This window comes from Silurus aristotelis, assembly GCF_946808225.1.
Source record: "Silurus aristotelis genome assembly, chromosome: 19".
Taxonomy (NCBI): Eukaryota; Metazoa; Chordata; class Actinopteri; order Siluriformes; family Siluridae; genus Silurus; species Silurus aristotelis.
The window spans coordinates 15,339,972-15,352,525 of record NC_139592.1 but is presented as its reverse complement, the minus strand read 5'-3'; the positions used below and the strand labels follow the sequence as shown (position 1 = coordinate 15,352,525).

Below are 12,554 nucleotides of genomic sequence, written 5' to 3'. Positions count from 1 at the left end.
CTGAGAAACTTATTTGTGCTCCTCTACCCATTCTTTATTAACTGTACAGCAGTGGAGTGTATGACACTACCATGTACTGTGCACAAGAGCTTCAAAAACAGGAACAGTTGTGCGAGAGTCAGGCCTTAATGGCCAAATTGTGGCAAAGAAAATTTGGAAAAACAACAAGCAGAAGAGACTAGCTTGGGTCAATAAAAACAAGAAATGGTCATTAAATCAGTAGAAAATTGCCTTTTGTTCTGATTAATCCAAATGTGAGATTTCTGGTTCTAACCACCATGCAATTGTTATATGTACAGAGGGAGAACTGATAGTTCTTGAATATGTGGTTTCCAATGGGAAGCATGGAGTTGGAGGTGTGATGGTGTGGGTGTGATTTGCTGGTGACACTGTTGGTGAATTAGTCAAAATTAAGGGCACACTTTTCCAGCATGGTCACCACAGCATTTTGCAGTGACATGCTATCCCGGCATGCTATCCTGATCTGCAATTAGTGAGACTATAATTTGTTTTCAAACTGGACAATGACCACAAACACACCTCTCAGATATGTAAAAGCTATTTGTTCAAGAAGGGGTGTTCCATAATCACCAATCTAAATGCAGTTGAGAATGATAGTCAATTGCAGCAATCTTGTAGTAGGTTCAGTCTATATGTAACTACACTAATCCTCTACACACAACTCTAGATGTATAGGTCCTCATTGCTAGATTTCTCTGGTAGCAAGCCAGACTTTACCTCCAGGCTGATAGCTTGGGTGATCAGTATGGTAATGGTTGACCTGGGCCTTGTGCAAGCTGCTTTTATTATGCTCTCCTTGTCCAAAAACCTTCATGAGAACAACCAAAAACCCTGCTGAATGGCTAATATCCCTGGTTCAACCCACTGGCAAGATGGGCAGGAGAGTTCAAAGAGGAGGAAGTTCAGCTTTGGTGCTAATGTCCCTTAATCAGATGATTCAGGAACTCAGACCATTGGCAAGCATGAACATTGAACATGAACATTGTATAAAAAAACTGTTTAAATACTAACTGGGAGCAAAACAACAAGGCTTGGTAATGTCAATAGTGTGAGTGAATAATAGTGCTCAATCATAAACTGGGTAAATGGGACCACTGCAAAGAGTGGGAAATGTGGTCATGTTAGATGGCTGAAGGATTCGCTGGCAAATTGAGTTGTTTGTTCGCTCATCAGAAAAAAAAAATACCCTACTGGGGAGGTAATAAATAAAAAAGTACACAAACTAAAAACTAGGTTTTTAAACATCTTTTAAAGACTGACACCGCTGTTTGGGATTCTATGAGAAGCTCATTCCACAAACCTAGTTGGCAAAACAGAGAAGCAAGCAGAGGTGGAACCAGTTCAGGATCAGAGAGAGTGTGGTGCAGTGCAGGTTGCTATAGGTGTTTTAGGTAAGTGGGTGCTGGTCCGTTTTGGTTTTGTAGGCATGCATTAGTGTTTTAAATCTAATGTGGGAGCTAAAGGTAGTCGGTAGAACGAATAAGGTAGCAATGGGGTGATGTAAAAGAATTTGAAGGATAAAAACAAGTTGTGAAGCTGCATTCTGGATCAGCTGACTTGCCAGGGGTGAGTGGCAGAAGTCTTAAAACAACAAGAGACTAAACAAGCAATTGAATGGAATGTGTAGACAGAAATGGATATATTTTCTGTAAAAAAAGCTGAAGATCAGATGTGAGAGAAATGTGAGAGGAAAAGGACAATTGATTGTCTGTGGTTACCCCAATTGGTTGGTGGTGACGGACATCAAGAGGAAATGGTGGAACCAACCCAGGTAGCAGAAGCCATGGCATGTAATCCTAACCACTGCCTCCAATGTCCGGTTGTCTAAGAGAGAAACATGGAGTCATTGCTCCCACTGATAGGAAACGTACAGGAATGTATAATCTGAATGAGCAGGCATCACCATGACTAATTTAGTCATGCTCAGGGTGGAGTAAAGACAATGTCTCTTGTTAAAGGAAAATATATTGTTAAATATTAAAATATATTACCGTATGAAATTAAAAGAGTGTTAAAGGGAAATTGTTTAAAGGGTTATATCAAACAGATGGTTTGTAAGACCCATTCCAGAGTACAACATCTTTATGTTTTCCTCACCAATAATTTGGTAAAATGTTGTATTTATCATTTAGGGTTGCATAAATTATTACTCTGAGGCTTTGAAGGAATCACAATAAATTACCCAACTTTATCAATTTTACTGAGGGTAAAGAAAATTGTTGGATGTATCAACCAAGATTTTCAAATTAGGCATATCATCCATTCATCCATCAGAATCCATCAAGCCTCAACAAGAACAAAAATGTTACATTGCTTGTTCTCTTGAAACTGGCTAAATGACAAATAAAGAAAAAGATGGCTTCTCCCATCCTAAGAAACATTTTGTACCACCTAGAAAAGGTGATGTCTGTGAATATTTATCTATGGGTCTCTAGTTTGGGAAAATCATCTTGCTTTTCTTACAGTGCATCTTGGACACCTTGGACAGGACACTAATAGGTAAATCCATTTTAATTGGATTAGTTAATTAATTAATTGGTAGATCTATGGACCACTAAAGCTGCCATTTTGGAGATTTGGGATTGGTCGGGCACTAGTTTGTGCCTGGACGAGAGAGATGGGAGAAGTTGGTGGTAAAGAACTACATTTGAGTGAGATTACTCAATGTGTTATATTTTTCAGTGAGCAGTATCAAGGATAAAGTGGAAAGGGGCAAGCACCACTCTAGAAAGCTCAACATGCTTCCTGTTTCCTCATTTTATTCCACACCACAAAGTGTTACACTGATGCAGAAACCCGGGATTTAGAAAGATTTGCTGTCATTGCCTCATTACCAATCGCTGAGATGTTTCACACAAAGTATCCACTTCACAGAACATTAGGCCCTCCTAGAGCACACAAAGAAGAAGCAGCATTTTGCAGGTCGTTCGAAAAACACAGGGAAAAAAATGGCAGGTGCTACAGAGGCTGGTATACTTGGTGGGAACTCATGCAGTCATGCCTCACATAACACTTTTAAAGAAGGGAATGCAGGATGACCTGAAGATTCTCTCTAAATGTGTCACATATGCATGGGGCAGGCCAGACTCATAAAGGACTGAGAGCCACAGTCAAGGAAAGCAAGGTATTTTGCAATGAGTTGGCTGCACAACACCAAACAGCACTATAAGCATGCTGATTTTCAACTGTACATTCACATTCATCCATTAGCTCAGAGACACCTGTTGGAAGTGACTGCTGGTTGAGGAGCATGATGCTTAAAAAAGTATCAAAGGTACCCTAGTGGCCATCATGATAGAGATCATGATGTCAAATGATTTTTTGACAGGACAAAATCATAGAATACAAGCAACAATTGGTTGCCTCAACCATTCACTGATTTTGGAAAGAAACTGGCCAGCATTTCAGACCTTGTTAAGGGCAATGTGTTGATGGGTCCTGTAGCGTTCTTTATTTTCATGCAGTTTCACACTCTCACGGTTCCAGACATCATTCCTCGGCATCCACCCAAACCCAATCATGGATAGGCCCGTCTTTCTTCGGTATCTACCCGTCTCACTCACGGATCAGCATGATTTCACTCTCTTTAGCGCCCACCGAGCTCCTTTGCGAACCAGCACGTGCTCTTCTCAACCTCCGCCTGAGCACACTTGCGGACCACCACGTCTTTCTCTCAGCATCCGCCTGCGCTCTGTCACAGTTCAGAGACCTTTCTGCTCTGCTGTGCTTGGTGTCTCTTCTAAAGAGGTAAAAGTTAGGACCAGGGGTGAATCTAAAAACAGCAGTGCATTCCACCTCGGTCCATTGTGAAGACCATCTCTTAACAACTCAAATCACTCCAAGGTTTCGAAATTGCAGGCAGTTTTCCTACTTGTTCTGCTTCTCCCAAATACTAGACATTAGGATTGCAAAATGAGAAGGGTTGCATTAGGAAGGGCATCCAGCATAAAATGTGCCAACTCAAATATGTGGGGCACAAACCTAAATTCCATACGGGACTGGTCAAGGCTCAGGTTTCCAATGACCACCACAAGTATTGCTTAGCAAACAGGGTACTGGTGAAAATTAAGCTTCTGTTGGCCAAAGGAGGAGAAGGAGAAAGGGAAGATGTCTAACGGCAGCGTAGATGTGTGGAGGTTAGGGTTGGTACTTTAAATGTTTTCTTCAACTGTGACTGGCAAAGGGAGAGTGTTAACTGATATTATAGAGCGGAGAAAGGTAGAAAAGTGTTCAAGAGACCAAGCAAAAAGAAGGTACGGCCAGGAATATTGAGGGTGAATTAAAATTTTTCTACCATTTTGTGAACGGAAAGATAAATGGTAATCCTAGAGGAAGAATGTAGTGGAAGTGAAGACGTCTGTCTTCACTGATGAATGTGATGAATGTGAAGCTGGAAGTTGAAGGGATGATGATAAAAGTAATCAGTGCCTTTGCTCCGCAAGTAGGTTGTGAGATAGAGCAGAAAGAAAACTTCTGGAGTGAATTAGATGAAGCGGTGGAGAATGTACCTAAGAAAGAATGAGTGAAAACAGAGGTGATGAGGAGGGGATGGGTAGGTATGGCCTCAAGGAGAAGAATGTGGAAGGGTAGATTGTGGTTGATTTTTTTTAAAAGGATGGAAATGGCAGTGGTGAATGCATATTTTAAAAAGAAGGAGGAGCATAGGGTGACGTATAAGAATGTAGGAAGGTGCACACGGTGGGACTAAATTGTACTGTATTCAGGAGATGTAATGGAGACTGTGAGGTGTTGAAAGGGGATAGTGTAGCTAGACAGCATCAGAAGGTGGTCTGTAGGGTGGCTTTGGAAGTAAAAAAGAAAAAGAGGAGAGTGTTGACTGAATCAAGAATAAAATGGTGGAAACTGAAGGAGGAAGACATGTGTGAGATTTAGGTTAGGTAATTTGTTCATCAGCTGCATTTAGGGCAATAAAAGATGCAGATTGAAATGTGCTGACAAGTAAGAAGAGTGTGTTGAGAAGGTGAATAGAGCATTTTGAGAAGCTGATAAAAAATAAAGAAAAGGAGAAAGAAAATTTAATCATAGTGGAGATAGTGAGACAGGAAGTGGATAGTATTAGTGAGGAGGAAGTGAGAGCAAAATAGAAAGTCGGTTGGTCCAGATGGCATACTGGTTGAGGCATTGGGATGTTTAGGAAAGATGGCATTGGATTGTTTAACAAAAATGTTTAAGTTAAGAGGATGTCTGAGGAATTGTGGAGTGTGCTGGTACTGACTTTTAAGAATAGGAAGATGTGCAGACCTGCAGTAACTACAGAGGAATAAAGTTGATTAGTCACACCATGAAGTTATTGGAAAGAGTAGTGAAATCCAGGCTAAGAGGAGATGTGGCCAACTGTGAGCAACAGTATGGTTTCATGCAGAGAAAAGCACTATTTGATTTGAAAAATTGAGGGAGAAGTATAGAGATGGTCAGTAGGAGTTGCATTGTCTGTGTGTGGATCTAGTGACAGTGTACTACAGGGTGGGCAAAAGAGGAGTTCTGGTATTGCATGAGGAAGTCAGGTGTAGCAGAAAAGTGAGGGTGGTAAAGAACATGTATGAGGACAGTGTGACAGCAATGAGGTGTGCAGTAGGAATGACAGACTGGTTCAAAGTGGAGGTGGTACTGCACCAAGAACTGGCGCTGAGCCCTTTTCTGTTTACAGTGGTGATGGAGAAATTTGACAGACAGTAGTCACTGAGGACTTTGATGTTTTACGGATGGTATTGTGATTTGTGCCGAGAGTAGGGAGCAAGTTGAGACGAGCCTGGAAGAGGAGGTACGCACTGGAGAGAAGGAGAATGAAAGTCAGTAGAAGCAAAACAGAGTACAAGTGTGTCAATCAGAGGGAGGGCAGTGTAGTGGTGTGGTTGCAGAGAGTACAGGTGATTAAGGTGGATGAGTTTAAATAAAGGTCAACTGTGCAAAATAATGGAGTGTGTGTTAAAGAAGTGAACAGAAGAGTACAGGCTGAGTGGGGTGGGTGGAGAAGAGTGTCCAAAGTGATTTTTGATAGAAAAATATATGCAAGTGTGAAAAGGGAAGTTTATAAGACTGTGGTAAAACCTGATATAATGTATGGTTTTGAGACCTTGTCATTGACAAAAAGATAAGAGAGAGCAGGGCTGTAGGTGGCAGAGCTGACGATGCTGTGATTTGCATTGGGAGTGTCGAGGATGGAGAGGATTAGAAATTATTTTATTAAAGGGAGGTGGGACGTTTTGGAGACAAGGTGAAGGAGGCACGATTGAGATGAATTGGTCATGTGTAGAGGATAAGGCTGAGGATGGAGCCACCAGGCAGGAGAAAAGTAGGAAGGCCATGGAGGAGGTTTATGGATATGGTGAGGAAAGACATGAAAGAGGTGGATGTAGAGAACAGAGAGAGACGGAGACAGACGATACGCTCCTAACAGGAGCAGACAAAAGAAGAGGTAGTAGTTCTGGCTTCTCACACCATTATAATCTTATTGAATATGCCAGTAAGACACAAGTCATGGATTTGAGACTGTTAACAGAGGAAACAAAAACTCCCATGCTGACAATTGTACAATCAAGTGTCTGTTAAGAAAGAAGTTGAGAACTTCGATTTAGCCATGACTGCTTGTGATTCACTCCAGAAAGATATGGAAAAAATATGTGAAATAGCATGTGTTTTGCCAATAATGTGCTAATGTAAATGATCTTGGATAAATCTGAAATTTGTGGGAATACTAAAACATAAATAAATAGGGTCAACCCATGGCTTTTTCTAAACTTGTCTGAAATTGATCCATTTCACAGGTCAGTGTCTACAAAAAAGGAGAGATCATGTCCTATCCTATCCTATTTTAAATTTGCAGCATGACTGCATCATGTAAAAAAAAAATGGGCCAGTGACTGAACTGCATTTTTGAATGTATTAAAAGAAAGACAGGCGCACATCTTTTTTAGATTATACAGCAGTGGTGAATAATCAACGCTCATATGGCATGGTACTGAAAGGTTTAAGGAAATCTCTGTAAGAGATTGATCAAGACTTCATCTTGATCATCAGTAAGACAAAAGAAACACAAACATTTGGTAAATCATTGTAATCCTTGTGTTTAAATAATCTGGAGTTCTGGTCTGCCATTTTGAAAATTGTTTCTTCTAATTTTTGCTCGACTAATTTTGTTATGAGTGAGTTTTTCTGTATCAGTTAGGGAAATAATGTTGGGTGGTTTGTGAGTTGCAATTACTGTTGCAAGACTATTTGTAGTCAAGTGTTTTTTTGTTAACAATTGCCTATGTTAACTTAATTTTGTTTCTATTCAATTTAATTGAAATGCAAACGGTATGGGCACCACAATAAAAGTAAGGAAAAAGTCGCTTGGGTTCTATTCCCTTTTTATGTCATTATGTTCAAACTGTGTATTATGTAAGCTTTGAATTATGGTCTGTGTAACTGTGTAACACTGTGTAAATATGCACTATTAATTTCTTACCAAATAAAGTAGGAAAATAAGGGCTTTTAATTTTACATTATGTAAGCGGCCCTCAACAATATTAACAATATTCCTCACTATTACACTTTATATTATTATTATCATGATCATTATAATAATAATAATAATTATTATTATTATTAATAACAAGTGTACACTTTAACTTCAAATTCCACTATAACTCTTACATCGCTCTTTCCACTGAGCCATCATATGTGAGTGCATTACCCTAAATATATTACTAAAGTAAATTGCGACAAAGTCCTTAATAAACAGTTACTTATCAAACTTGTCAGATAAAAAAATTTCTATTTTATAGGCTATTTGTGTAAAAAAAATTATATAAATTATAAATTATTTTAAAAGAATTCATATAAATTATACCATCATGTTTTTGGAATGAAAAACAAAGTAAATGTTTTTATTTCTTCCCATCTATTCTATTTCTTTTAATTAAATTATTTGTTTTACTGTGAATTATTATTTTGTATATTATTGCAATGATATTTGATGTTATTTTATATTTATATTATGAGTCAGGGTTAAATAAAAAATGTAGATTTAGTTTATATCTTATTAATTTATTATTATAACTAATATTATTATTATTACTTCTACTATTATTATTATTATTCGATTTAATGTTGTTACAAATATTTTACTGCATGTCAGACTGTGTATGGTTGTGTAAATGACAAAATTTGAATTATTGTTCGGACTCACAGGGATTGTGCAAAGATCCGGCACGTCCACACAGCAGCGTCCTTTTTTCTTATTGTCTGTTCTCTCATTAGTGGAGGGACCTGAGGGAAAGTACACATTGGAATAGTAACTTTCCTTTTAAGGATATAGGATATACTGTTATGGTCCAATAAAACAAATCACTTTTCTCCATTCTTTTGTATTTGATTGTAACACAGCTCAATGATTTCTCAAAAAATTCTAGATTTACAGGAAGATGTAAGGGTTAAAATTTCTTGTTCAATTGTCATACACTGTAAACATATTTGCAGTAAGAAGAAAGAATTTAGACCGAAAATACAGTACAAAAAGGGTGATTTTTAAAACCAATTCAGATTTCCTAAGAACGACACAGATTGTGCCATTGTCAATTAATGTCATTGTAACAACTGAATCTCTTGGTGCTCACCTACCTTGATAAATCATTATCAGTGATTATACTTAATAACTTCCCATGACAAACTAGAGACAGCTTCCTTTTTATGGCACCTCTTCTTATTTAAGTCACTCATAAAAAAAGGTCAGAACCTGCAGCATTCTTGCATTCAACCATTCTAGATACAATTCCAAATACAAATTAATTAATATAGCCACTAAAATCCTCTTAAGTGTCATCCTCATGCATCATCGCATGTCATGATTATTTCCGTTGCTGCAAATTGGAGACACCAGAAGAAGGTTAATGTTGAGCGCTTTCACACCATTCAATGTTCTCTGTTCTATTGAGTAAAGTAACTGAATAAATAATCTGAATATCTGAAAGAGAGATTTCAATCTTTAATGTAGAAAATATGTTTGTCATTGTCTTTTTTTACACCGAACAAATTAATGCACATTTACCACAATGGATACAAAAAAGCCACTAACATCTCTGGGCATACTGAGGATTATGCAACTTTTAAACTAGCTGGCCTCATGTCATTTTTTTATTATCTAAATGCACTTGGATAAAAATAATACTTACAAGCAACATACATGAATACATAACACTAATTCCCACTCCCACCCCTCGTGCTGTAAGGTTATACTCCACTCAATCTCTGTTACATTTGGTTCATCAGATTATGCAACTCGCCAAGGGGTGTTTTTGGATGGCTTTAACAACAGTTGAAGGATAAAATGGTCCTTAAAGAGGAGTCGATTGATTTTTGGCTCAGCAATTGCATGTGAATACAGCATAAAGAGGGCTCCAACTGGTCCCTCACGCCTCAAGCCCTCCGTTGATCACACTTCCGACCATGTCGTCTAACAACTACCAAAGCTTTGAGTCCCCTTGAGCCTTTGTCTACCCCCAGAGAAGCCCTACAGAACATGACACTAGCTTGTAGGCAGATGAATCAATTTATTGGGATTAATTAACCAAAATTTCTTTGCTGTCTGCCAACTGTGGCCAAAGGGGTGTGTTATGTGTCACTATTGCTTTTTGTATGTTTCTCTTTATTTCTTTTGCTCTGATCCTTTCTCATTACGTTTTGGAAATCTTAAGAAACTGCCAGATATTTGTATACTGTAGTTTGCAAGGGAAAAGGGAGACCTTGTGGGACATATAGTGCACTGCAAGTAAAGCTAATGACTTCGCAGGAGGTGTTTTACTTGAGGAAACATGTTTGCCTGATTGTGTTGTGTTCTATTTAAAGAAAACTTTTCAAATCAAATCAATATGTAGTGTGAATATTATTTGGCTCTTACTTTTGCACACTTTGTATACATCCACAATTCAACAATTTTTTTAGGATTTGTGTCAGGTGTATGATTAATCGATTATACCAAACAGGCGCTAATGATCATCAATTTCATATGTTGCTTGAAACAGTCTTTATGGAAGAATTGCAGCCAAAGATCCATACCTCCGACTCAATGAGCTATGCACAAAAACATAGGAACTTGGGTGTGGAAAAATGGCAGCAAGTGCTCTGGAACGATGAGTCAGAATCTGAAGTATTTAGGTAAAGCAAAAAACAAGTTGCAAATGGACTTGGAGATTTGGTCAGGATTAATCATGTCATCAATGCTGAGAAATACAGGCAGCTACTTATCCGTCATGTAATAGCATCAGCTCTGATTTATTCTGCAGCAGGACAATGACCACAAACATACAGCCAATATCATTAAGAACTATCTTCAACATAGAGAAGAACAAGGAGTTAGGGTTAGGGTTTGTACAAACATCACCCTTGTAAACCAGTATCTAAAGGCAGTGTATTTTGTAGCTCTCCACAAACCCCCCACAGCTTGTGAGACTGCTGACCTCATGGCTTAGCATGTGTTCCAGCTGCATTGCACTGTGACAGAGTCACTGACCTAGGTCCTGAATTCATATCAACGGTGCAAGAGCTTTTGTAATGCACTTGATGCTACAGTCCGTCCTCAGGTTTCCACCCCCAAACCAATGGGCAGGCAGACAGGGCCAACAAAGTACACGAAGGTGCCATCCTGGTGTCATTCTGGAGTAACCAGCACTTTTTTAACTAGTTCTCAAATTTGAAAGTCGTATTTTGTAAGTATTGGAGGACATTCAACTATAGTGGAAGCTAGTGGGGGGGCCATGCATTTTACATCTAGGCCTTCAGTGGTGTCCTAACTAAATCAGTCCACCTCTTAACAACATCATGATGATGCCATTGTTACAAAAAAGATTCATATTATACAGAAACGCAGTTTAATAAAGTGCTGCATCACAGACAGGTAGCTCATGCAGTAAGAATGAATGCCATTATTTAAAAAAGAAAACCCAATTAACAAAATTCAACAATCTCCTTTCACTGCAGCCACAGCTGTGCCACTTGTTTACATCATCTCTAGCAGAGCCATCAATATTAACCTATTTTCCGTTGCACTACGGTTTTCCTGGGATTTGAAATCAAGGCAAATTGTGTGTTCTTGTGTTTTTCAGCTTTTCTTGAAAAGTCCATCATGTAAATGTCCCTGTAAATGCAACCAAATCAATATCTTGCCCTCTGTCAGCCATTGTGAAAAGAGAAAACTGCAATTAAATTTACATGAATATGTAAATGCAAAGGAACCATCAAAAGGAGAGAGTCAAATTACTCTCGAGGGGTCATAGAACGTAACCCCCGAGAGTATCGAGGTTGCACTGTATATAAACAAGTTGGGACACTGTACAAATTGTGAATAAAAACAGAATGCAATGATGTAAAGGTTTCTATATTTTGTATTTTATTCAGAATAAAACATAGATGACGATAGGCTAACGACTATCACCCTGTAGCCTTGACCTCAGTAGTGATGAAGTGCTTTGAGAGACTGGTCAGAGACTTCATCACTGCCTCACTACCAGACACAGTGAATCCTCTACAGTTCGCGTACCGCCAGAACCGTTCTACTGAGGACACAATTGCTCATCTCCTCCACACTACAATGAGCCACCTGGACTACAGAAAAGAGAATTATACAAAGATGCTGTTTGTGGACTACAGTTCAGCTTTTAACATCATAATTCCCTCCACACTCACCTATAAGTTGGAGGTCCTGGGACTCAGCCTGCCACTGTGCCAATGGATCTTTTACTTCCTGACCGACAAACCACAAGCCGTACGGGTGGGAAAACACACCTTATCCACCCTCACCCTCAGCACTAGAGCTCCCCAGGGTTGTGTTCTGAGCCTCACTGTACACATACGACTGTGTTGCCACTTTCAACTCCACCACCATCATCAAGTTTGCTGATGACACTGTTGTGGTGGGTCTGATATTCAACAACGACAAGACTGCCTACCTACAGGAGGTTAAAAACCTGGAGAGATGGTGCCAGGAGAACAACCTTCTCCTGAACGTCAGCAATACTAAGGAGTTGATAGTGGACTTCAGCATATAGCAGGAGCAGTCATACCAACCGCAAAACATCAACGTGACCGCAGTGGAGAGAGTGGACAGTTTCCGGTACCTTGGTGTTCACATCACAAAGGACCTTGTCACACCAACACCCTGGTGAAGAAGGCCTGGCAGCGTCTGTACCATCTGAGACAATTAAAGAACTTTAAACTACCCTCTCAGGTGCTAAAAACTTTTTACACTTGTACCATTGAGAGCTTTCTGACTGGTAGAAACACTTTCTGATTCGAGAACAGCACCATGCAGGACAGGCGAGCCCTGCAGAGGGTGGTGCGTTCAGCTGAACGTACCATCCACATCGAGCTCCCTAACCTGCAGGATATCTACAGCATGCGGTGCCGGACCAGAGCCAGGAAGATTATGAAGGACCTCAGCCATCCCAACAATGGACTCTTTTCTCTGTTGCGTTCAGGAAAACGCTTCCGCTCCCTGAAAGCAAACACAGAGAGAATGAGGAGGAGCTTCTTCCCCC

At 39.4% G+C, this 12,554-nt stretch overlaps 2 protein-coding genes across 6 annotated transcripts in view; one reads left to right on the top strand and one right to left on the bottom strand.

The window, feature by feature from the left end:
• The window catches only part of LOC310715085 (uncharacterized protein), a 401,686-nt gene that overhangs the window by 345,766 nt on the left and 43,366 nt on the right, over positions 1-12,554 (top strand). The gene's annotated exons all lie outside the window — the stretch shown is intronic.
• The window catches only part of znf512b (zinc finger protein 512B), a 59,340-nt gene that overhangs the window by 31,569 nt on the left and 15,217 nt on the right, over positions 1-12,554 (bottom strand). For 3 of the 5 annotated variants that reach the window (XM_083570385.1, XM_083570384.1, XM_083570386.1), the window contains exon 3: positions 8,213-8,292. The exons of 1 other annotated variant lie outside the window; for it this stretch is intronic. In XM_083570385.1, the coding sequence (XP_083426511.1) occupies positions 8,213-8,292 (80 nt within the window). Of the gene's footprint in view, positions 1-1,739; positions 1,846-8,212; positions 8,293-12,554 lie in introns of all 5 variants that reach the window. One more of the 5 variants, XM_083570387.1, reaches the window with a different exon arrangement.